This window comes from Trachurus trachurus, assembly GCF_905171665.1.
Source record: "Trachurus trachurus genome assembly, chromosome: 13".
Taxonomy (NCBI): domain Eukaryota; kingdom Metazoa; phylum Chordata; class Actinopteri; order Carangiformes; family Carangidae; genus Trachurus; species Trachurus trachurus.
Genome location: NC_139892.1, coordinates 30,381,164 through 30,407,330, shown reverse-complemented (window position 1 = coordinate 30,407,330; position 26,167 = coordinate 30,381,164). Strand labels below are relative to the sequence as shown.

The window sequence follows — 26,167 nt, the reverse complement described above, 5'->3', positions numbered from 1 at the left end:
AAAAAAAGTGACCATCAACAGTGAAATCATTGGTGTCCAGCAGAGCAATCTGTCTGATTTGTACAATAGTCAGGTGGTGAAGAGGGAAATTCCTCTCTGTCAGACGACTCTCACCCTAGCTCTTCATGAGGAGTTTCAGTTCCTCCCCTCTGCTACCTGTTTCAGGTTCCCCTCAGACGAGACCAACAGATACAAATACTAATTCAACCCAATAGCCACCACCCTCCTTAATGCAGGGGAAAGGAGGTAGTCACGCACACACGAAACAAATGTGTTTACTTATGTATTTTTTGTGACTTTTCCTAGGTGTTAGCTGATGGAAATTTGTTGATTTTGATGTTATGCTGCTGGTCAACAATAATATATATTATTGTTACTCTGTTGATGTATTTTAGTTATATGGAAATGGCAGTACTGTTATTGCAATGTGACACAAGAGTGTGTTTCTTTGTGCCGATTTCATTGTGGCTTTGATGCTTTGCCTGCGAACTATGCAGTGCTGTCATTGTTGTGCTGTTGTCTGTTGTGTCTTCGGTCTTATAAGCTATAACAAAGATTGCCCGTTTGGGGACAATAAAGATTTACTTGGCTTGACTAAGTAATTATTTTTTTTATTTTTTATTTTTTTTACTATTTTTAGACTTGATGACTTGTTCTTGAAAGCGTTCACATGCCACCTTTTCTACTGTACTTGGAAAACAGAGAATTTATTTCAACTACAGAATAACAATATTGTCAAAAAAAAACTGAGTGTGAATTCGTTAAAAGAGTGAAGAGAGGAGAAAGTCATCTGTCAGCGGGCAGACAGAGCAGACTTCATTTTGTTCTTGAGTGTTGAGAGATGATAGCTTTGGATTCCACATGATGGGGATTGACATGATGTGAGACTTTTCAACAATCTGCAATAATGACCTTTTCTCAGAACCTACAAACTGTCAGGTAATAAGGTGTCTCAGGTGAAAATGGACAATCTTTTGGCACAGGTAAAAAGTGTTACCTAGCAACCCGCCTGGTGTCCTATCAATAGTCAGCTTGGCAGTATCTCTGGAGATGCTCCCCCCTACAAAGACCTGGTTCAGCTTGCTTCCACAGGCCCCATGACCCCCAGGCAAACAACAGCCTCATTCTCTGCTCCACTGCTGACCTCATTGTCTCTTTGTGAAGGGAAAATCCAGAGTTGCATTCTGTTAAATGGTGCATCAACTGCGCGCGGGACAGACCTCTCTACCTCCAGCACAGGCCTACAGATGAGCACGGACACCACTGCCATTTCCTTAGGACTGTACGCAAGGAAAACATGGTAGGAAAAGGGACTAAATATACTCTCCACTTCGCTAATGTATACAATCCTGACAACACCACCTCTCATATGTTCACCTTCACTTGTACCCTCACAATTTACAGAAACAGATGCTGTTTACATATGTAGTACGCACTTAAAACCTGTATTACACTTGTTTGTGTCACATTGCCTTATGTTTTTTTAATAATTCATGTGCATGTCTATGGTCTATGCTGTACAGCTGTGGGGAATTTTTGCTCCTGCACCTATATTCAACATATGCTAATTACTGTACAGTGAAGCTTACGCATCTCTAACTATACTCAAATGAAACAACAATATCAAGCAGATGTAATTATTTGATGAAATGTGCTAAATTGTATAATTTGAATTACATCTGTTATAACACTCAACATGTTGCTTACAAAAACATGTTGGAGCTTGATGACACCCTTAAAATTGAAAAAGAGAACAGGCAATGTTTTAATGATTACAATGTGTTGTCTAAGACATAAAATAGACATGCCAGGGCTTCATACTTTCCTGAGTGAGGACACATATGACTCGCACACCTGTGCACCCCGCCAGCTCCATACATCTGGACTGGTCAGTGGCAGCTAATATTCAGGATTACAGTGCTTCTAATTAAACCTGACAGAGCCTGACAGGTAGTTGAGGAACAGATAGTCGCAGGTACCATTTGTCACCGAGAAGCGTGTTCGAACTTTATCTCACAGGGAGAAGCTGTACATGAGGTCTGGGCCTCGTGTACAGCTCAGGACCTGCCTGTTGTAATTCTTATAGAGTCTAGATGGAGACACATTATCAGTGATTGAGAACCCGACGGCTGTCAGTCATCCTTTTCACTCAGAGAAAAAGGCAGGAGAGGAGGAGGCCAAGAGGGTGCAGGGCTGGTTAAAAGGGATTCATTCTACAACTCACGGTAAGCTCCTGCACTGCACCACCCTAATGGGCATCAAACCTCAGGCTACAACTGCAATCTTGCTTCATTAGTACTAAAAAACAATAGAGCTGTTAAACACACACTGCTCTACATGTAAAGAACAAGCCTAATTAAGACTTATACTGAATCAAACCAAACTGAATCTGCAGTGTGGCGATAAGAAGTCCAGCAAAGCAGCACTTTCTTTCTGTGTAGATTTTCTTTTGATCTCTCCAGTGTTGTACACAGAACAGAGTTTATTCAATGTTGTCTGAATGATGTGTGTCCCTGTGCTATATGTGTATTAAACAGATATTTAATCATTCTTCTAAACTCACTTTGGTATCAGAAGTCATTAACTCCTGTCCTAACTGTTGCTTTAGCTCACAGGCTGGTGAGGCTGCTGGCAGCAGTGTGTGCTGTTGGGCTCCTGGGAGGCTTAGCTGTAGGTGTCTGGTTTCTGGGTGAGTCACTGTGTCTAAGAAAGAATCACTAAATGAGCTTAAAAGTAATCAGGAACTGGAAATGAATGTTCAAAATGTCAAGTTACAGCTACAGCTACTACCCAGTAAAGCTCAACTCCTCCTGGACTACTAAAGCTAATACCATATCAGCGTTTAAAAAGTTTTAGATATTTGATATGAGGCTGCAGCTAACACTTTTCATTATTAATCCTGCAGTTATTCCCTTGACTGATCGATCTGCAAAACATCATAAAAACACTGGAAATGCCAAAAGTCGTTCAAACGATTTTTTTTAACATTAAAACATAAACTGAGTGGGGCATTTAAACATGTCAGTGCTCTCTGGTGGACAAACTATATAAAAGAAACAGCAGTTTAAAAGTATTTCCAACATTTCCGTGCAACTTTTTGTTGCATTTGTTGAAACCCAAATGTCATTAAGGCAATATTGACTTACGGTATATTTTCCCTGTCATTCTTGCCTAAAAATGGCTATGCTGGTCTTGCAATACCATTAAGGACTTAAGTGTTTAAACCTTCATTCATTATTCCCACTTCAACTCTGGTAAATTTTAAACAGGGTGCAGCATAATTCAGATAATATCACCAAAAATCCAAAACCCAAAAATGAGGCTGCAGTTTTATGGGTAGTTTATGAAGAGCCTCAAAATTTGTTAATCAGACTGTTAAAGAGCCATGTCCTTGGATTCATCAAATGGAGCACTCTACTAGCTACATATTAACATATTAACATCAATCTAGACACAGTAAATGGGGCAGGACCAGCATTAAGGACTTCAGTCACGATATGTATTTTTGTCAGTAGGCTATGTGCAGCTTCAGTTTTTTTTTTTTTTTTACTGATTTCTCCCTAGAGGAGAATTTTGCGGCAAAATCATAATAATCATAATAATGCTGAGTCTTTTTTCAGTGAGCTTCTCTCTGGCCAGCAGCATCTCTGGCAACATTACAAAAATACCTTCCTCATCTGCATTGTAATACGTTATTGTTGCACTACAAGACAGGGTTTACCTTTGTAAACAACATGTTTTTGCTGCCATTAAAAAAACTGAACAACTTTGTCTATACTACAGTCAAACTTCTGCTCAGGCCTTCTTCCTCCCAAAGTCCAGTGGGACTTGGGGACACAAAAGAGACATCTTTCTGCAACGTGACAGAGGACATTACCATCTCTGATGCCAGGAAAGGTCTGTGTTCCCTTCTCTCTGTGGTGTTTGTTGGAGACAGGCATTTTTTTTTTCACTGTGTTTTGAATTAACAATCAGAGAAGGATTTTGTGTTTATTGTTACTAAGGGTTTCATCATACCAGGTCATAGTTCATCTCTGTAGTGATTATCAGTTGAACAGTAGCATTATCATTCAATAGCTGCTTCTTGTTCATTCCTGAGAGATGCCCACTGACTGACATGAAAACCTTGCACATAATGATGTGTTTGTATTGACTACATTAGCATAGATACTTGTGTTTTTGCTAATCATTTCCCACTCATAGAGGAGGCTCATTCATTACTGTTGACTGAGAGCTTGTCTCTGGAGGGATTTTCAATCAATCAGGTTCAGTGTTTTACAGAATCAGCCCAGAGAACTCCCTCCTGGAGATCCAGCTGGGGAAGCTGCCCACCTGGCTGCCGGTGTGCTACGAGAGGTGGAACTCATCGCTGGGAACGCTGGTCTGCAGACAGCTGGGTTATCTGAGGTTCGCACTCCTGACAGAATCCCACACCACCTCAGCCTTTAACATTGATTGAGACTGGAGCTCCCACTCACTAACTTATAGTTTAATCTTGACCTGCTTTGCTGAGGCTGAAGGCTCAGCTTATTTATGATCTGTTAATACCTCATTTGCAATCCTGCTTCACACCTTGTGAGTCTGAATTATCTTAATACTCACTCCCACTCATTTTGCATGTGTTCCCTGACCAGACTGACCAAGCATAAAGGAGTGAATCTAACTGATATCGGGCCAAACCATACAGATGGCTTTATACAAATTACCTCAGAACACAAGAGCAGTCTGGAAAATATGTGGCAATTCAGGTAAGGCAATTTGTCTGAGGACATCATACTCATAATGAAGCAGAGAAAATTGTGGCTACTAACAAATTAATTATGCATCATTAGTTACCCAATTTATTTTCATTTAGGGGGAGCTGTATCACAGGGAAGGTTATCGCTTTGCAATGTTTTGGTGAGCAAATTAAACTTAACTTTGTGTTTGACTTTGCACCCAACACACAGCCCTGTAGTTCCTTCGTGTTTCTTAGAAAAGGCTTTATATCAGCAGCGGAGAGAGTGATTGGTGGCACTTGCTGCAGCGCTTTCTGAACAATCCAATTCCACTTCTTGATGAATGGATCTCTGTATAGAGTGTGGGACACGAGCGAAGTTGCCCAGGATAATCGGGGGAGTTGAAGCTACACTGGGCAGGTGGCCCTGGCAGGTCAGCCTCTACTACAGCAACCGTCACACCTGTGGAGGCTCCATCATCACCAGTCAGTGGGTAGTAACAGCTGCCCATTGTGTGCACAAGTAAGACCGCCTACCTCACTATAGCCTTAAAGGTCAGAGGTTACAGCCTTGATGAAGGAGAATAATCAGTTGCATTTCACTGGACGCATGACAGGTCTCTTGTTTTCTCATTTCAAACACCAGCTACAGACTGCCTCAGGTTTCCAGCTGGGTGGTCTATGCTGGCATTGTCACCCGAAGCTCGGCAAAAATGGCTCAGCACACAGGGTATGCAGTGGAGAAGATCATCTACAACAAGAACTACAACCACAGAAGCCACGACAGTGATATCGCCCTGATGAAACTACGGACTCCACTGAATTTCTCAGGTCAGTCTGGGAGACTGCTCGCGTGGTTTGCATGAAAACTTAAGGGTGGACATAGCAGCCCTCCAAAAAGGCCATGAGTATGCAAACAATGCCAATGCTATGGTGTCAGTTTAATTAGTTTATTTTACTTTCATGTGCTTAAACATTTTAGCAAATAAAGAAATTATATAGAGCGGTATCCCACACTTTTTATACTGAACAATTATAAACTATGAGCTCAACAGCCAGTTCTTTAAGGTATCATTCAACCTAAAAAGAGTGCTTTCCTGAAGACATATTACCCTGCAGGCATATTTTAAATCTAAGCCTTACCCTCCACAGTCTGTGTCTGAAATAGTTTTATCTCAAAAAAGCCCCATTACTTAAAAAAAGGAAACATTAAACTGAGTGTTTCTCATTTCTACATTACACTGAAAGTTACATACTGTACAGGACCACGATTACCGTCCATTTCATGAACGTATCGTCATTAACAAACTTCTTAAACTGAGATTTCAGGTGAGCACAAAGACACATTTCCCCTTCAGCAGATGAACCGTAACATGGACATTAAAACAGCCTCCTAGTGTTAGACCTTCCATCACTGAGTGTACAGAGAAGCTCGAACATACAGGCGAGGTAGTATTAAACAAAATGTATTTCTCAGTGAAGGCAGACATTTAGGGACCTACTTAACAAGAACCCGACCATATCCAGAAACCTAGATAAACCTAAGGGAGCCAATTACAAGGCAAAAACCACAACAGGAGAAAAAGTGTAGCATGTCTCTCAAATAAAGCACTGGGAAAAGCCTTAATAAGAAAAAAATGTTCATTGTTTATTCCAAACAGTCTACTTGTTAGTTCTTGCCTGCTGGAATTAATTTAAATCAATTGCATGTTTTCCCTCTAACCAGATACAATAAGGCCTGTCTGTTTGCCTCAGTATGACTATGATCTTCCAGGAGGTACACAGTGCTGGATCTCTGGGTGGGGATACACACAGCCTGATGGTGGTAAGATGCTACTGCAGTGCTTGAAAAACAAATTTAGATCTGAGGTTACCAAGTGTACTGACAGCGCAGCCTTAAATGTATTTTTTCTCTCTCAGTTCACTCACCTGACACCCTGAAAGAGGCACTAGTTCCCATAATAAGCACAAAGAAGTGTAACAGCTCCTGCATGTACAACGGAGAGATCACATCACGGATGCTTTGTGCCGGGTACACAGAGGGAAAAGTGGATGCATGTCAGGTCAGGTGCATGTTTTGAAGACTAAGTTGCAGAGGCGTTTCATAGATTCATCCTCTTTTTTGTGATTTGCTTGGGATGGACTGCAGGCACATTGAAACCTGGGTCACTCTATAATGAAGTGCATCTGTGTTTACCTCTCTAGGGGGATAGCGGGGGCCCTCTTGTTTGCCAGGATGAAAACGTGTGGAGGCTGGTAGGGGTCGTCAGCTGGGGAACAGGATGTGCTGAGCCCAATCATCCTGGCGTTTACACCAAAGTGGCTGAATTCTTGGGCTGGATCTACGACATGATGGAGGTTTACAGACTTTTTTTTTTTTTAGAGATTGTGTGGTAGAAATAAACCAAATATTGTGCAGTGCAGAGGTACAGTGCTTGGACTATATTTAAACATTTCCATATCTTTTTCAATAATTACAACACAGCATTTCACTGGAAAGTAATATTGTAGCCTATATTTACTGCACTTCAGGTCAAAAGCTAATGAACATATGATCTTTTTATCAAATATGATGCATTGTACAATAGACTAGACCCACAACTAACCAATATTTCTTCTTTAAATAGGCTAACCATATTTCCTGCAAATAATAATTCCCAATCAGACAAGAAGTAGGAAATATTTTCATTTAAGAAGCTGGAACCAGAAAGAAAAAAGAAAAAAAAAAGAGGGAAATGATAAACTGATTACAAAACTGTTTAAGATTAAATTTCTTTCAATTGATTAATTTAATGCAGCTCTAGACTAGGCTACCCAGCAGAATGTAAAGTAGTTAAATTTAGCATCACATTGATCGACATTAAAATGCTGCTAACAACAGTAGAAATGATGCATCAATATTAAAACAAATCCAATAACACTATTAATTTACTTGACTGGGCTACTTTCAATTTTGCTGATAGCCTAATGCTTCTGGTCTTCTGCTTAAATTAGGCTACTTTATAAAGCAAAATTGTTCTTATTCTCTCTTTCATGAATAGGTCTTATCAGAGAGGCCTAAATTCATCAGAAATGTGGTCAAATATTTTAAACTGCACTGTGTATGATTACAGTTTTTACACCCACTGCTAATAATGATCCTTTCTCTTTGCAGAGTTACTGAGACCTCATGAAGCAGCACATCAAGCAGACGATCATACTGATATTATTGTTTGACGCATTTGAAAATTACAGTTAATAGCCTACTTTTAGTGTCCGTGATGTATACACAAAGACAGACTAGAGACATCGAAATGCATTTTTACGTTATATTTTCCATGTACTGAATATAAATTATGACTCTTTTAAAACTGTGTCGTGTGTTTCTTGAGCTGCTCCACTTTTCCCGCCAGGTGGCGTGTGTATCACTTCCGCTCGTCAAGTCTCCATAGCAACTGACAACAGTAACCTAGTAGTGGTTTGTGAAAATTGTGTGGTGGCACTATTCGTTGTGTTCTTTTTAAAACTAGCAATTTAAACTAATATTCAGAGTGTATCTGGTACTTAGAGAGCTAACTAAGCTAGCTAGCCACTGGTTAACTTCAAAGTAAGAAGACATTTACCTTAAAATGTCCCGGAGCGACGGTGCAGCCGGTGTCTTACAGCAGGTGAGCCAGTTCTGGTCCCTGCTGGACGACATGTCCGAACATGACCCCGCAGCCTACCGCAGCTTCATCCAGAAACAGATGGAGGAAGGGGCCGAGTTGATGGCACCGCCTGAACTCCACTCATGCCTGTGCACTGAAATCCTGGTAAGTTGTCGTGTTACGTAGCAGCGGCGTGTTAACTTGTGGATTTAGTTATCGCGACAAACACCGAGCGTCAGTGGGAAGGCACGTGCAATTAATCAGGACCAGGTGTGCACAGGTGTAGCACCACACTGTGACCTGTCAGAGACTGGAAGTTCAGCTGCGTTTTCAACATTTTGCTCATGTTGCCTTGTTTTACTGTCACATCACCTCTTGTGCATTACAGCAAATTATTCTAGTGAGAATGCTTTCAAAAATAATAAATACATTGTATTAATATATAGGTCACATAAAGTGAACACAAATGAACTTACGGTAATCAAATCAATATTCAGAATATGACCAGCCTCTGTTGTCCTGACTACCTTTGCATGTTATTAATGGAAGGAGGGTTATTCCAAGCATCCTACTAATTTACACAAATCTCATAGGCTACCTCCTGATGATGAGATCATCATAATGATAGTTCATGACTCTGGCTGTTGTGGGGATGCTGCAGAGTGAGTCAGTCGCTTCCCTGGTGGTTTTGTGTAATGGATAGGAACCTAAACATCTCAAGGGCCCTCAGCGTATGAACAGCAGCTGTAACAAAAAAAAAGAAAAAGAAAACCTCACAAATTGTGTTTAAGGGAAGGGAAACAAAATTGTCTTTGTGTAAAGCACAACACCTCTCAATATCCGGTTGATATTGTAGTCATTTTCATTTAGCAATTTAATCCACAAAACATATTTGACAGATTATGAACATCATGACATGGGGGTACAAATCTTTACCAGAGTTAGCTGATCAAACCATCACATGCTCTCAAAACCCACAGTTCAGATGTCTTGTTTTCTCTAATCACAGACAAGACAGTCACGCACAATCAGGAGGCAAAGAAAACCAGAAATCACTTCTGAGAGGCTGAAAGCTGCAAATATCCCTTAAAACTACCTGAATCATTGATTTATTATTAAAGTTATTCCCATTTAGTTTTCTGCCAGCCCATTTACTAAATTGTACCTTTCAGCTCTACTGCCCACTCATTAAAATACCACCTGACTTTTACTACACACAATGAATCTGTCATACCTGCGTCCATTAGTCGGTCAGAAGCAGAGAGTGTTTTTACAGACAGTACATCTGTGCTCTCAACAGGAGCCCAGCAAAGGGTTGCTGTACATCAACATATGCAGATGGAAACGTGTGCCTGCACCTCAGGATCCCAGCAAGCCATTACCTATATGTGCAGGAAAAATGGAAACAGTCACAAACGAAAGTCAAGGTAAAAGACAAAGCCAGCTCTGGACTTTATGTTACACGCTGAGTGGTGGTTATTAGTGTTTCATTTTACAGCACTTAACACTTCAACACAGTAATTTCTGGTTGATTTAAAGGTGCTTTATGTGGTTTCAGAACAAGCTAATAGCTAATAAATTGGATGTTTTCCCTCTGCAGGTTCATATTCTGTGTTGGATGTAGCCTTACACCCTGCAGTGCTAGAAGAAAGTAGGAAAGAAAAATCAGAAGTCTATATGCTGGCCCTGAGCTTTGCCCAGCAGCACCTTGGGTTGAGGTTATCTCAGCAGTACACCGCCATCAGCTGTAGCCCAAGAGGTAGTGTCGATGACTTTCACCGCCGCCTTGGGTTTCAGCAGTCCAAGACCCCCAAACAACCTGACACAGGTAGGGCAAGAAGTTTCATATCCTGTTAAGATGCTACAAGCCCTTAATGTAAGAGCTATTTTCCTTTGCAGCTGCAGGTGTACTGTCTTTCACCTTACTCAGTTTCTAATCATCTATAGCACTTCACCTTCACAGCCTGTCAAACCCCAGCTGCCCTCTTGCAGCAGATCTGCTCTCTACGTTCGGAGAAACAAGACGTGGAGCTGGAAGCCCAAATTATCTCCAGACCTACGGAGCACAAAAAGGATTTGATCCAGGTCGTCTCCAGCACTTTCCTGCAGCCTCAGAAGCCAGAGTACCAGCTTCAGGTGAAAATGGATACAGCGGGAGTTCCTCGCAGCGTGGAGCTGACGGTGGAGCTGCCAAAGGTCCGCTCCGTGTCAGAGTGCCAGCTGAGAATCTCCAAGGTTAGCTCCTACACACTCCCTTGAACAGTTTTAATGAACCACTTTAGAATCCAATGTGTCGATGCATAGTTGGATGTCATTAAAAATACATAACTGACCTGCTCCTGCTGCTATGAGTCTTATAATGTTCTGAATGTATTCACATCTGCAGGATGATGTCTTGCTGGAAGTGGAGGATGTTTACTCTTTGCTTCTGGAGTTTCCAAAACCTGTAAATGAAGACACGGCCTATGCCATCTTTAACAAGAAGAAACGAAGGCTTGAGCTTAAAGTAGATGTTTTGTGATTATTTGCTTTGATAGAGAAAAAAGCAAAAAGAGGTGATCAGCAACCCTTGCAAACACATTATACTATGAAAAACCTGAGCTAACAAACAATAAACAGCTGTGAACTGCCCTTCACAAAGCCAAAATGTTTTTCTGAAACATAATGTCACTGTGTGGGTTGGTCTGCAGCAGCAAATTTAATCCTCAACCCAAAAAACATTATTGACTTTAATGACAATCTGTGGGTTTTGTTTATTAACGTGTGGGCGCATGAGTAGAGGTGTGTAATGGCTAGGAGCTGGTGTGCGGTGTCATTACCTGACACTGAGGGAATAATTGACAACAAAATGATCCATGCAATAATTCATGTTTATTAAAACAACAGTATTGATGCAGAACAACATCACTATTTGGCAATCTGGAACTTGTGAAAAATGTCAACACTTTTATTGAAAGGTTTGCATACTAAGCACTGAGTGTAGCTTGTTAGAGCTCAGCTTATCACATTTATTATAAATTACATTAACTTTCAAGTAACATTACTGACCATTAATTTGTAGCCCCACATATTAATTTATCAGCTGCAAACAATGTCTAGTATGCATTCCGTCAGAAAAAAAAAGGTACCGAAATGTCAAATTCAAGTCAAATTTGTCATATGAAACATTCCTTTTTAAAACATGGTTTTAGACTGAAACAGTGTTAAATCCATTGGTCCCAGTTAATTGTATTATGACTTTGTTTTTATGGCATCACAAGTATTTTCATGTGAAATCCTGGTCCAGTGGGAACAACTGAGGTTTGTAGTGGTGATCTCTGGTCTTTTGGGCTCTACCTCCTCTCTCCGTGGTCCTCCTCCACCCACGCTACAATCTTCCCCTCCCAGCCAGGCACGACCGCTCCATCCTGGAATACCTGAACAGCCAATACCAACATTTACATATCGAAGACTGACTCACATCTATAATGTACAGCCAAAAGATCCACATAGGAACTGAAAATCACTATCCAGTCAGTTTTATCAAATTCTCTGCTATGGAAATCAGTCAGCTCATAGTGTTTTGAAGTATAGAACAGGCACGACTGTTATTAGCATTTTTCTCTTTAACAAGCATTTTACATGTGCCTTCTGAAGATGATGTGAGCAAGAGTAGAAGCTGTAATTTAAGTCCCACGCCTACCTCCTCTTTCACTGTGCCAAACTCCGGGTCAAGGGCCTTGAAGTGGTATCTGAAACTGCCTTGTCTGTCTACAGCAGCCTTGAAGTCGCGTAGTGTCACCTCACCCAGCCTGTAAGCACACACTGTCACTTATGATCTATGTACTCATACACCCCAGAGGCATTAGGTTTTCCTAGTATAAACATCTAACTACCACAGCCACTGAAGCGTCTATATATAGATTTGGTCATGCAAGAACCCAGCTCTAACCCAAACAGCAATTTCATGCACACTCCATTGAGGGAACAAACAATAATACAGTAATATAATCCCAGGATACCATAAAGTGTGTTTATTTTCACCTTTTTGGGATGTTAATCAGAAACGGAGTAAGCGAACGATCAGTGAAGTAGAGCACTTTAGTGGAGACGGTGGCGTCCAATCCCGGGCTGCTGTGCGAGTGTGCCATTTCTGGAAATAATTACAAAAACAGCAAACATTGTTCTTCACAACCACAGGCTAAAAAATGGCTCCAGCATCACAGCCAACAATGCTCTCTCTGCACATAGCAGTGTAACTGAACAGCTATGGCTGGAGTTAAGATGTTGCAGAGGATGACAAATCCCAAACAAAACAAGGATTTTGTTTGTCTCACTTGAGCTGGGCGGCCAGGAGTCACGGTCTGTTGAGTTGGCTCTGCGTCCTGGTGATTTAAATTCCTCCTGGAGGAAGAACCAATTACTCATGGTAAACTGTCAGTTGCATTTGTTGTTGACTCATCCCTCATCAGGTGACAAATGTGTTGCAACTTCTTGGATGTACTTTGAAATGTTGTGTATGTGTATGTGTGTGTGTGTGTGTGTGTGTGTGTGCACGTACCCCTCTGTCCTGTCTGCGCTGGATGTCTGCTAAGTGTAATCGGTCCATGAGACTGGACACACCCTGCTCCAGAGTGTCCAGGGTGTGATGTTGGGGGTCATGGCCAGAAAAACTGTCCCTCAAACTGCGCAGCGCCTCCCTGACCAGCTGCAGCTCTTCACCCTGTCACAGAGTCTTGATGGTCATACTGTCTCTACAAATAGAGTTTTCATTTTCTCGTATTTTATCGAAAAGAACTCATGTTAAGTCAATATTATGAGATGTTACAGTAAGTCAGATTTTTGACTCACTAATTCACAATTTTTATACTAAATTTGATTTACGCCCTATATCACCTTCATATTTTGACATTTTAAGGCCAGTTTGGGCTCGGTATCTCATTAATCTGCTCACTTACTGTATCATAATTTCAATTTCATAATTCTGGCTCTCTCTTCTTTTTTATGACTCTAGGCCTCATAATTATGATTTATTATTCATCATTTTGACCCAGTACCTCATAATTGTAATATATAATTTCATAATCACATAACATTTTGACAAATCATTTTTACTCATAGTTTTTTATAGTTTCTCCTTCTATTTCATTATATTATGCAATTATATCATGCTATTTTTCTGTCTCTGGTGCAAATCAGCTTCCATAAAATAACACATCGGGATGAACAGAGTAAACTGCAAATTACAGTATGATTACAAAATGGATGAAGGGGGAAAAAAAGACACATACCGGTGTACTGTGTTGGATGACTGGAGGAGATGTCGAAGCCACTGAGTTACTGTAACCACCGCTTTCACTCCTGAAGGACTGTCAGACAGCAGATAAAATTGGTGAGACTCACTTTTCAAAAGTATGACTGGTGATTCTCTGTAATTACTTGGCCTGTGTATCCAAAGCCTGAAGCCTCACTGTTGCATTGGGTCACATGTCTCTGCATAAAATGAATATAGGCACTGTTGATTATGTACACTCAATCTCATATACGGCTATCCTGCTGCAAGAAAATAGAACCCAATAAAACCATTTCTGTGTTCATAAAGATAGTCCCCAGCGGTGTTAGATTATTCTTTCTTTCTTTTTAAACTTTTTTTTTTTTTTTTTTTAAATAAAAAGCATTCTTTTTGAGCAAATAAAGGCTGCCACAACGATGTGAATCCTGAAATATATAGGAAGGATAGAATGAGGAGAGCTTTCAAACGTCTAATTTGTAAAAATTGGTCTCAAGATTGAGTGCAGGGCAAACCAAAACAAATTAAAGTAGTGCTTCCACGGCTGATGCCTCCTATTGGTGGTGCATCATAAAAGGTAAAATCTCTCCTTAAAGCGAACTTTTATAAAGATTTACTGCAATTGTCGCTTTATTACTTGGGAATACTGAAATTGGATTTACTTGTTTTATTCTGATTTGCTGCTTGTGTGAGGAATACTTGAAGCATGTCATTGTCCATACCCGTGCAAGGTTGGCTTCATGTGCCTTATGCTGAACTTCATCAAGTTTTTGTTGCTGTTGCTGCAGTATCCTGTCTTTCCTCCCAAGTTGCTGCTGTTTTAACAAAAAAAAGATGGACAACACGAGACTTAATATGCATGTATGTACCGTATCTCAGAGATCCTCTGAAATGTAAATAATTAAAGACGTTACCTCATATTCACTAAGTAATTTGTTCCGTTCACTCAACTTCTGTTTGAGCTCCACCTGCAAACAGATACATCAGTGTGATATATGAGGGCTGTATCATCCTCACACAAACCTGCCCCCACAGGTCAAGCAGGGCAAATATTTTATCGTGTCAAGCGGAAATCATCACTTGTCTCACATTTTCTCCCTCCAGCTGATCTTTGGTCATGTTGCATCTCAGTAGTTCCTGCTTTAGCTGCAACACAGCATCCTCCTGCACCGCCAAGCGCTGCTGCAGAGCATCCTAATGAGAAAGAGAGAGAGATCAAAGAAACGTGAGCAGAAGACCTGAATACAGATACTGTACATCCACCTAAGAGAGCATCCACCCACATCTAAGCTTTATTATCCTTAAGAAACAAATACATGTAAATTATACAATAAAAATATATGTTTGTGTATGATAGAAACTGTAGAGACATCAATTTGGGAGGGTACAAGTGTGGAAAAGATTGAATTATATCCTATAATCCATTTTAATTCACACACAGAGGACAAAATTAGAGTAAGCGGTTTACCTTGATGGCCTGAATGTGACGTGCCTCTTGTTTGTGTCTCAGGAGTTCCCTCTGAAAGCCACACAAGTGAACAGAGACATTAGAGAAAGGCACTCTTTGCTCGTAAGGCAGCTCTTCTGTAGCAAACCTAATTACATTTACGTTCTGTACCTTGAGATCAAGAGCTTCCTCCATGCTTTGGTCCAGGCGACTGCGGATTAGAACCTTCAAAGGGAAAGGAGGCATGAGCAGGGTAATTAGAGAATGGAGAAATGTCAGATTGTATGAGGAAGCAATGAGGCTGCATGACAGCCGGCTAGCAGTTTAGAGAGATTCATTTGTGCTCTATATGGTATCCACACTCGAGAGGAGTGATGGCTGCTGCAAACCTCATCACAACAGAAGGGCTGACACTGACACTTGACACAGAGAGGCGAGCAAGAGTTGTTTTCTTGAGTTAGCAGAGAGAGGGCACTGTACCAGCTGCTGTTCAGTGTTGGCCCGGTTGTCTCCGAAGCTCACAGATCCGTCCTGGTCCTCCTCAGGGAGGGAGCCATGAAGCAGCAAAGCCTGTGGACAAAAGAGGCCTGATGCATTTCTGTATTTTGTATTTGTAGATATTGGAATTCTGAATTGTCATACTTGGCTGCTCAGTGGGCTTTCCATTCCAGCTAATCAAGCCAGTCAGAAATCAGAAAAGAGATCATCAATCTTTCCAAGTCTGGTAAATTAATAATGAACACTCAAAAGTAACTATTAATGATGTACGAGAGGATAAATTGCTCATTTGTATTATCTGTTAGTTTTGCGGCTGTCATCTTAGCATAGCAATGTCTTCTTTGTTTTAGAGAGAGAGTTTGATTCCAAAACTCCTACTTAATTCATGTCACTTTAGTTTTCTCTCATGTGCAGCTCCATGAGTCCAGTGAAATCCTTGAGGGTCAGTGTGGAACAGAGAAAAGTCTGAAATGTCTTAAGGCTATTTTTGTTTCAATCTGAAACGTGACCGGTGATTGCAGAGTCTAGAACCAGGATACAAACTCAATGTACAGTATGAATGTCTTTAACTTCACTGGATCCAATGAATGAAGATAAAAATAGAGACAGGACTGTCCAGCTTAGCAAAGTGACTGCACTCAGTTTGAACATGACAGTGGCAGGTCTATTTCTGTAAAAGTCACTCGCACATCTATTTTTAAGTACTCCACACCGCCTTGACTACAGTATGTTGACTTGTTAAAAATAGTGTATCTTTGATTATTATACAGACATGATAAAAAAAATCCTCCTGATTCATTTCTATCAATGAATTGAGAAAGAATATAGAAAAAACAGAGTTTGGGTCCATGGATTGATTTTATGCTATATGTTTTTTCAGGTAAAAAAGAGTTGCGGGGGTAACAACTCCTTGGCTTATTGAAAGGTAAGACCAATATATTGGGTTTATGACACCGAAAGTGTTTGGTTATGTGGAGGAAACTCTGTGCTGCTTTTATTTGAAATGTAACAACAGTTTTGACAAGCTGATGGTTAAAATATGAGACTTGACATTACCTGCTGACAGCCTGTCTACACATTGCAATGAGGGATACCAATGCTATCCATATACAGTACTGTAAATGGGAGCTGATGCAGAAACAGTCCTCTGTCTTACACTGGAGGTGGGTTATTCTATTTACCACAACCCATCCCATACTGTACAATTACCAAGTTTGAATCCATTAAAAAACATCACAAATGTGAGCAGGGGATCAAGAATCTGGAAGCTGTCTAAAATTTCACAGTTTGGTGAATTTGAGCTTCTGCCTTTCTCTGATGCATCTGTGGTCTGAGTGCCGTCTGTCAATGTGTTCATAGCAGGTTTGTTTTTCATGTGTGCTGTCATCAGGAACTTACCTGTAGGCGGAACACCATCCTCCTGGCCTCCTGCATCTCTTTCTCCAGCTGCTCCTGGTGGGCGTCCAGCTGCTCCTCCCAGGACTTCTCCTCCTCCTGCCCATCATGCCCGAGGGAGGGACACAATCCACAGAGAGAAACCTCCTCTGAAAGGAAGAGATGAACAAGTGTGTGTGAGGGGGGGAGCAGGTAGGCTTTTTTTGTGTGTGTGTGTTTGGATTCACGGCATCATACTTTGCTAGAAAAGAGCTGATGTGCAGCCAACCAACCTGTGACAGATTTTTTCTCTGTCAGCTCAGATTTGTCATCCCGAAGTTCCCCCTGGTCCTCAGACTGATCATGGACGGTTTCCTCTTTAGTGGTGTCAGTGGACTGGGTGATAACATACTCCTCTTTGGGGGAGTGAGCAGGGCTGGCTGAGCTGAGACTGAAACAGATGGTGGGCACAGGCAGGAGTGAGCGTGTTTGCATCTCCTGCCAAATGAATGGCAATAAATAAACATAGCTACATAAAATGGAGATATACAATTTAATAACTCCCTAAGGAGCACAAAAATGTGAATTAAACCCATCTGGGCAAAAAAAAAAATTACTGATTTCAAACATGCAATGCCCATTGGAATACAGTGTATCACAGCCTATTAAACAAGTAATAAAAACACACGACAGGACAGGATTGAAACCTGTTCAGAAAAATACACAGGGAGAACAGGAATGCGTGCGACTCTGTCATTTTTCCCACAGGAAATTCTTTGCATAGTTTGCTCCCCCTTTGGCCATGATTTCAAAACATAATGCTTGTATGGTTTCTGAAAGACTGGGTTTCTTGCAGCTTGTATGAATTTATGTTTTGTGTTTTCTGGGAGAAACGCTGGTAGCTTAAGGTTCAGGCCGACTGTCATCTTCACTAAGCTGTGTTTGTACTAACTGGACACAGCTACTGTGACCTGTGACCTATGGCATTATGCATGGTCCTTGAACAGAGGATTTCGTCTTTTTCCCTCTGTGTCTGTGAGGGGAAACAAACCTGCTTCTGTGGAAACTGATCCGAACTCTGTGGTAGAAAAGAGAAAGAAAAACACACCACAATTCATCACCCCGCTCCTGAGGCTAAAAACCAAGAAGGAGAAAAACACAACAGTGGACTTAACCCCTAAGATAACACGGTGTTGAGAAACCAGTCAGTGTCCTGAAGGATTGCATTTGCACGGTCAAACATGTTTTCCTCATACATATGCAGCAATGTCTGGACTGCATTCGATGAGATTTTCTGCTTATCTAATAGCATTACTCAGCACAAGCTAATATCTCAACAGACAGCAAATAGTAACACTAGTCTTGTATTATCTGTCACTTGTGAATTCAGATTGCCTCTGGACGGAATGTGCACATCTTCCTGTAATCTATTACAATGTGCATCTACGTTGTGTCTTAGATCTAAGAAACTGCAACTTTAATGTAGATTCTTAATGCTAATATTAAGTAATCTTAGATTAGCAGGTAAGTACACTAATAAACAATAAATGTTTGCTATCAGTACATTGAATCAGAAAATAATTTCTAATATATTGTTCTTTTTGTTTTAACGGTATTCATTATTTTAGACATACTAAATTGATGAATTCATTGGTTTGCTGTCCACATTAGAAAATCGCTTTTATTTCTTATCATTGATCATATCACATACCAAAACATTTGTAGATGTATCTTGAGGTGTTTGAGGTGCTGCACCACAAATGCATTTACTTTAACTATCCACTATACTTAAAACAGCTTTCAGCTCCATTTGGATATTGTCAACTTGCTGCTTTTATTGTGCCATTCATTCCTAAAGAAAATGGAAGATGTGCTTTTCAATTTAAAACACCATCACACTGGAACAATTTGATGAACTCATTCAAATCTATTACTTCCTTTCCTGACATTGATGGCAGGATAACTTGTTTTATTTTATGTTCGTTTTGTAACAGATGGGACTGTAGGAGATCTATTTTGTGTGTCTAAGGACCCCTTTCAAAAGGAAATGATGCATTTCAAACATAACTGAGACTATATGGGATGTTTTTCAGATATTTAATCATAAACCAAACCGCTGGACAAATAAAGAAATCTTGACCTGATATTCCCGATATACTATATGATATACCCGGAAATTCAGAGGATCACCAAAGTTGTTACAGTACAACCCTGGGGGGAATTCAAGTTTAAATGAATCCAATTATTGGATGGATTCATACAATTCACAAAAAAACACTATTTTCATCTTCATGGTGGCGCTAAGGGGGAGGCAAAAGTCTTTAGAATTGATCATCAGGGTGTCATGTGTTCAAGATTTCATGGTAATGTTGTTGAGATATTTCAGTCTGGACCCAAGTGACAGGCAGAGATTGTTTCCCTGCTGCTACCAAAAAGTATGAACAATTCATTACAGTGTGATCGTGTAAGTCAGCAGAATTTAGTCATGTGACAAGTGTCATGCTACAATCTGCTCACTGAGCAGCAACCTCTGGGAGTCAAGTCATCAACTCCTCAGAAATTGCAACAGGTATCAGGAAAAGAAGAAGAACTGAGCATCTTATCAGATGCTGCTGTGATTATCCCTAAGTGTTTCTCACAAGGGGATCAAAGAGGCGGCCTCCTACTAATCTTGTCATTGCAGATGATGACATTATCAAGATACCCTCTATCATTGTCTCGGGGAGTAGTTCAATAATAACCTCTAACAAATTCATTTGAGATGCTAGCTGTTGATCTGTTGCACCAAAGCAACACATAGGCTACATACAGACAGACAGATTTGGAACATATGGGCTAAACCAAAGATTAAGCATTGGGATTTGCAACAGATGAGCTTGAACATGACAGATTAACATCGTTTGATCAGCAGTGGTGGAAAGTTACAACATACATTCACTGCAGTGGCTACAGTTCTATAGTGCAGCTTTGAGGTGCTTCTATTATGTGCTGCTTTAGCCTACATGTATCTGACAACTGTAATTGCTGGTTCAATTTCACATTAAGATTTAATATGAAAAAACATATTATAATCTCGTAAAATACAATTTATTGCTAATAAACCTTTTTTGGCCTCTGTCTAGTTGGGGCAGTTTAGACGTCTAGTTAGCAACAGTTTTACCTAATGAAGTTCTCCTATTTACCTCTCAGACAGTTTCATTTACATAAGTGTTTGACATCCAAAGAGATAAAATGCCCTCATATTCAATTCAATTCAATTTTTTTGTCGTAAAGAGTACTGTACTTGTGTAACATAACTTGGAATGTTCCTCTTTTCTGAGCCCAACCCGGAGTTTGGGTTGCATTGGTCTAAAATGTTGATATGATGTTGTCAAATTCAGTTTCACCTCAACCGGATAAAACATTTAAATGTTACTGCATCAGTTTTAATAATGTTATCAGTAAAAATGAATCAGTCAGTGGGGTTTCTGAAATGTAAGAACTTTGACCTTTGAAACCTTTAGTACGTTTGTTCCTAATTCTTTTATTGGGATTTTCAAATAGGATTTTTACATTAGGCTATTGCATGTTCTTCTTTACCACTGGTGATCAGCATGACTTTAATTTAGTCAAGTTAGTGGCTAGTATGGCAAATTCTAACTCTTTGAAAAGATGGTAGTTTATTAAAATGTGTTGACAACTCAAAAGCCAGGTTTATTTAACAAAAAAAATAATACAACTTTTATTTTTTATCCAAATTTCCGAATCATGAAATGGAAGAGCCGGTAATGGAAGTTGGACTGTGGTTGCTAGGCAATGGCAGCTCGGCTCACACAGCCACATACAGGGACACACCCACACCTACTGCACTGTAAACAGTGAACAATAACCTGCACAGTTTGGGCATCAGTCAGTTGTTATGGTGCAATATGTTCCTGACATTAAGACACAGGCACTGATTGAGAGGAGTAAAATGATGTTGTCTCATGATCTGAGGCCTCATCTTTTGTACATCTTCCTCCTCTGATGCACATGTAGGCTACCGTAGACACAAACAGCTCCATGTTGTCGTAATAATAATCTAAAAAAACAAAACAGCACTTACCATTTCATCTGTTTGGCTCCCATGCTGGTGTTTACAGGCTTTATCCTCCCAGACAGTCGGAGCGCCGCATCTGGGTGATGCCCTGCTTCTCAGTTAGGACCATAGCCTAAACACAGCCAGGGGCGGCAGGGAGGGGAGCAGCCCAGAAAGCAGCAACCAGAGGAGTCTCCACGTCGCACACTGTGTTCAATCAGACATAACAGCACATTCAAATCCTCTCCAGCAGCATATTCCTAAAACATAAAGCTCCAAATCCCAAACACAAGCCCTGAACCCCTCCTCTAAATCATACCAAGGCTCAGTCCTATAGCTGGCAGAGGCAGAAAGAGAGAGAAAGAGAGAGGGAGATTGGGAGGATTGGGACTCAGCAACACCAGCGGCTGAAGTCTGCCTGGTTTCTCATTGCACTCGCCCTGTGCTTGAGCTCACCAGCTCCCATTCACGAACACAATGTTTTTTGTTCCTTGCGGACAAGAACTGATGCAGCCCTTGTGCATCTTTCCCACCCTTTTTTCTCTGCCGATCTTTTTGCATTTATTGCCTCTGCCCTCCCTCCCTGCCTCCTTCCCTCCGTCTCTTCTGCTCGGTCGCACTGGCTTTGTATCAGTCTTTCCTTCTTTCAGTGAGTGAGGATGTCAGACATGGCTCTGTCTGGGTGTGTTTACCCTCCCCCCCTCTCCCTCATTCTTCCTCCCTCCCTCCCTTCCTTCACTGCTCTCTCCTTTCACAAGGAGGAGGAGGGAGGTTTTCTCCTTCTCTTTCCTTTCCCTTTGCTTCTATCTGTTCTGTATGTCACTGCAGCTAAAATGAGAAACAGCAGATGGAGGGAAAAGAGAGCCATGGAAATCTATGTGATGATGTCCTTTGTTTGCTGGGGGAAAAAATCACTAGCTTGCATAACGATAATCACACAAGCTGAAACGAGAGGTTAATGATATATTTACACAGTCAGGGGGTGTACAGAGTTATGTGCAAATAAACAAACAGAAAATGGTCTTCAACAATACACATTGGCCTACAATTACAGCTCATTTAACAGCACTCATGGTTGTGTGGTGTATGTACTGAATGGTACTTTTACTGCAATTGTGACAAAGCTGAACATAGAGTTATTGCACTAAAAACACCAGTGCCACATGAAACCAAAATGTAAAAAAGTATCAGCTTTATAATTTGAGCAGCAGAAACAAAAACAAAATGTGCCATACAACATGTGTTAACTACTCTTTAAACTGAGCGTGCTGTCATTTAGCTGGTAGAAATGTTGCTGGTGTCATCAGCGAGAATGTGAACTCAACGTGGCAGTTTGCAGTCCTGCCCACAACATAATGACTCTGTCTTAAATTCTGTATGAGCACCATCAGCACATGCTTCAATGAACTGCTTTACTGTAGTGTTAATACAGAGCCATGGAAATGCAGGCCATATTACATGTGTCATCAAAATAAAGTGCTTGCTATGCAGATAGCTCCATCTAATCTAAGACTACTAGATACAGTATGATATTATTGGATGAAAATCATTGATAAATGAATGTGCAAGCATCAGTTAAATGCTGCAGGTCATTGATAATGATATAATTCACCTGATGATTATTTTTTTATTAATAATCTGAATCTGCAATATAACCACTAATTAATTATTAGAATGTAGTGAGGCAGAAATACAAAGTGGCAAAACATAAAGATATTCAAGAAATGTACAGCAGATGCAAATTAATTTACATACATTGAGATTATGTATTTATTGTCCCTTTTTTGTGAGTACCAGAATGAAAACATAGTTAAAATAGAAACAATCAAAGGATTTATGCAAGAGTGAATTTTCAAACCCTTTTCAAGCTGTATATTATACTTCACATTATTGCAACATGTTACCACATGTTAATCAGTGAGCTCCAGATGTGCTGTAGTGTGGGGGGTGGATTTTATTACCTTTGGACAGAGCCAGGCGAGCTGTTCCCCCTGCTAAGCATGTACAGACTCCTGCCTGGAGCTTCATATTCCATGGACAGGCCTGAGGATTTACAGATACCCTGTCCTCTCAGATAACCCCTGCAAAGAAAGATAATAAGTTTCCCAAAATATTGAATTATTCTTTTTATGCTGATCAGTGTTTCTACATGATCATTGTCACGCAAATGTTTGATACTCATGACATCATGACAAGTTATTAAAGAGACAATAATACACAAGGAGTTCCAACTGACCTATTCAGAAGGGATTTGTACCCACACACTTGTAATTATTATTAACACTGAGGAGAGCCACTGAAGTGCTCACTATTCACTGTCTTTTGTAATCCACAGACGAATAAATTCACTGTTTGACAGTTGGTTTTGTCAAATATTTGGTTACAATTTGCAAAACTGCCAACTGGAAAACACAGAGAAATCTGGCTATGCTTTTCCTGTGAAAACAAACTTGCCCATCGAGGCAAGAAAATCAAAGTGGCTCCTGTATCCTGCGACAGTATTTGATAGTATTGGGGAAGGATGAAACAGATAAACTCAAATGGGACCATGCAGCCCTCAACTCAGTCGGTGTAATATTTACAGAGAATATGGGTATGATTATTGGGCAGAGGGAGCTGCCGTTGGAGCATTGATATCAGTTTGACATTCAGTAACTTCTAACTTTCTATTCTTTTTTCAGAGTGACTATAAATGTTTTTGCTCCAGTATTAAAAAGACAAGGACAAACTCAGGCACAGAACAGGCAGACAATGAAGACTTGGCAAACCAAGATACGACTGAGGGAACCGGGGGGAAACAAGGTGTTTCTTTAGCAGAGAATATTCAATTCATGCATGGATGATTTAAGGGGCGACTTTGTTGTTCAAAGAGTGCTGGGGGAGCAGGGAGGTGAGAAGAAAGCCGGTTTGCCACAGGGACCGAATGCTGTCGGCCAATTTGTAAATCAAATAAGCAGCTAAAACAGAACATATTGTTTGTGCGGTTGGTCACCATGGATTCAAATTGTAAATTATTATTGTGCCTGCTATGAAACAAGAGTTACCAACCTTTTTCTTTTTTATTCCACTGACCTTCAAGCAGATATGTATGAAGCAGCACAGACTGATGATAAGACTATCCCTAGGAATCTCATTCCATTATTTTGGTCAAATACAATTTGCAAAGGAAGTCGGCGGCTGTGTACATTTATTGTTAGGGCGATAACAGTGGATACTGAGAGAGATAATTGAAAGTCAGTCTCTGTCACTATAAATCAGCTGTTTCCAAAACATTCATGCATTAAATAACTGTGATCGTGAAACAAACAGTTTTGCTCTGACATTATCTGGCAATTATCAAGCCCTCAGAGCTCACACTTCTGTCGAGGCTGCACATCATCTAAAATCTGTGTTTTGCATGGAAAAGTTTAATATTTATGTAAATGCAAATATTTCTTCTATTCAAGTCAGTACAGCAGTTAATACAAAAATAACAAAGATTTTAGGGCATGCAGTATTAAATCTCAGATCTGCTTATTTGTACCACAGTATTCCAAAAAATAAAAAACTATAGCCAGATAAACATAGTAGAGAAATGGAGTAGAAGAATAAAGTTGAAGAAATTAAGTAAACACATTAAGTGAATGTATCTTTACACATTACATTGACTACATGTAAGGTTAATTTCCAACACCAATGAAAGGACTTTTCTGCAGCTTTGATATACAAGAAATGTCACATTTGTTGTCAGAGGTAATACATTTAACTACTTTGACAAAACTGCTTTAAATCAGATTTGTGAGTCAAAAAATACTAAAAAGATCCTCTGTTGGTAAAGTTTGAACCAAGTAGCTTAGTTATGACTCATAAAATTAGATTTTTACTCTGACTTTTTAAACCAGACAGCTATAATTTGTGTCAAACATTGTTCACAGTGATTTGTATTTCAACTTGACAGGCCTGAGTATCTTGACAAAAATCTGAAGCATGGATGAGGAGAAACAAACAAAATCGATTTAACTTTTCAGCCTGCTTCAAGACTGAACTGTTTCTGTTTAAAACACTATGCCTGCTTTACATAGGTATTCTTTAAAATGAGGTCGGATTGGAACAAGATGAAACTTTTATTCCAAAAGGATAGTTGGGAGAACACAATCATCATCCTCCTCTCAGTGGTAACATAAAACACCTTCATAGCCGTCCAAGTAGACTTATAAAAACACTAATTAGTCTACCACACCACTTTGAAATACTGGCTAACCAGGTTAGTGAAAAAGGTTGAACTCTTTAAAAAGTTATCTATTTTTCAGCATTTTGCATGCAGGCTTTACGTGGATAAACTGCATCCTCTGAAAGCTCGGGCCCATTAGATCAGCGTGTACTGTACCTCTCTGAGCACTGCACTTTGCAAACTGTTTGCCTGGGGTACTTTATTTGTATGAGGGTCAGATACTCAGTTTGTCAAGGCAGCTCAAGCATAGTGTAAGGCTGGAAGCAGTGGTATACGGTGGCATAAAATCTAATTTATTTATTTTTTATTGCATTTCATTGATTTTGTTTTTAGCTGAAAATGAACCAGCCAACCTAATGTAGATCTAAACATTTTAGTCTCACTGAGGCATGATGTCTTGATATACGTATACTCTACCTGCCTTCACACTAACTATAATCGCACAAAGTGATCCTTATTGTGTCTGTGGCTAACATGTGACACGTTTAGTCCATTTTTGTGGAGATTACTATTATTTCATGAAACAATTTACCTTATACTTGCAAATATGAAACACAGTACTTAAAATATACCTATTGTTTGATTTCAATAGGCTAATGACATACTCCACCATATTTGTCAAACTTGCTTTACTTTGCAGGTCAAGAAAAAACTACCAGGCTGTGCGAAGTAATGAAAGCAATACAATGATTATTTTAATGGTTGATCAACTCACTGAATTTTTTATTTAATACCTTCCTTTAAATTAAATTTAATAATAATTTAATTTACATTGTTGTATTGGGAAAAAAATACGTAGGCCTACAGAAATGCCCTAACAGCAACCCCAAAACAAATTTTCATGGATTCAGCTTATTCAGATGTTAGTTCTTCTAGCTCTTTACAACATAAAAGGATACCTACATATTGCATTGAAACCAACATCACGGTCTTACTTCATACGTTATGTTCCTCTTCTCTTGATCTTTT

General features: G+C 40.0%; 3 protein-coding genes across 3 annotated transcripts; 2 read left to right on the top strand and 1 right to left on the bottom strand.

Annotated features, from left to right (window-relative positions):
* Nucleotides 1–1,804: 1,804 nt before the first annotated feature.
* Nucleotides 1,805–7,880, top strand: tmprss5 (transmembrane serine protease 5; the record flags this gene model as incomplete). Its single annotated transcript, XM_083985708.1, has 13 exons — nucleotides 1,805–1,888; nucleotides 2,087–2,225; nucleotides 2,609–2,689; nucleotides 3,784–3,897; nucleotides 4,266–4,407; nucleotides 4,635–4,748; nucleotides 4,856–4,899; nucleotides 5,078–5,240; nucleotides 5,364–5,548; nucleotides 6,444–6,542; nucleotides 6,638–6,780; nucleotides 6,923–7,075; nucleotides 7,872–7,880. The coding sequence occupies 13 exons, from the start codon at nucleotides 1,805–1,807 to the stop codon at nucleotides 7,878–7,880; spliced, it is 1,470 nt and encodes a 489-aa protein (XP_083841834.1).
* A 445-nt stretch (nucleotides 7,881–8,325) lies between these two features.
* On the top strand, nucleotides 8,326–10,864 carry pih1d2 (PIH1 domain containing 2; the record flags this gene model as incomplete). Its single annotated transcript, XM_083985707.1, has 5 exons — nucleotides 8,326–8,508; nucleotides 9,644–9,770; nucleotides 9,944–10,171; nucleotides 10,307–10,578; nucleotides 10,730–10,864. The coding sequence occupies 5 exons, from the start codon at nucleotides 8,326–8,328 to the stop codon at nucleotides 10,862–10,864; spliced, it is 945 nt and encodes a 314-aa protein (XP_083841833.1).
* Nucleotides 10,865–11,281: 417 nt separating this feature from the next.
* On the bottom strand, nucleotides 11,282–21,038 carry dixdc1a (DIX domain containing 1a; the record flags this gene model as incomplete). The annotated part of the gene is made up of 15 exons (XM_083984723.1): nucleotides 11,282–11,759; nucleotides 12,026–12,134; nucleotides 12,367–12,475; nucleotides 12,660–12,726; nucleotides 12,884–13,045; nucleotides 13,614–13,691; nucleotides 14,335–14,427; nucleotides 14,527–14,580; nucleotides 14,702–14,806; nucleotides 15,081–15,131; nucleotides 15,231–15,284; nucleotides 15,540–15,629; nucleotides 16,956–17,101; nucleotides 17,225–17,382; nucleotides 21,016–21,038. 15 exons carry the CDS (start codon nucleotides 21,036–21,038, stop codon nucleotides 11,676–11,678), a joined length of 1,383 nt encoding a protein of 460 aa, XP_083840849.1. The 3' UTR covers nucleotides 11,282–11,675.
* Nucleotides 21,039–26,167: the final 5,129 nt, after the last annotated feature.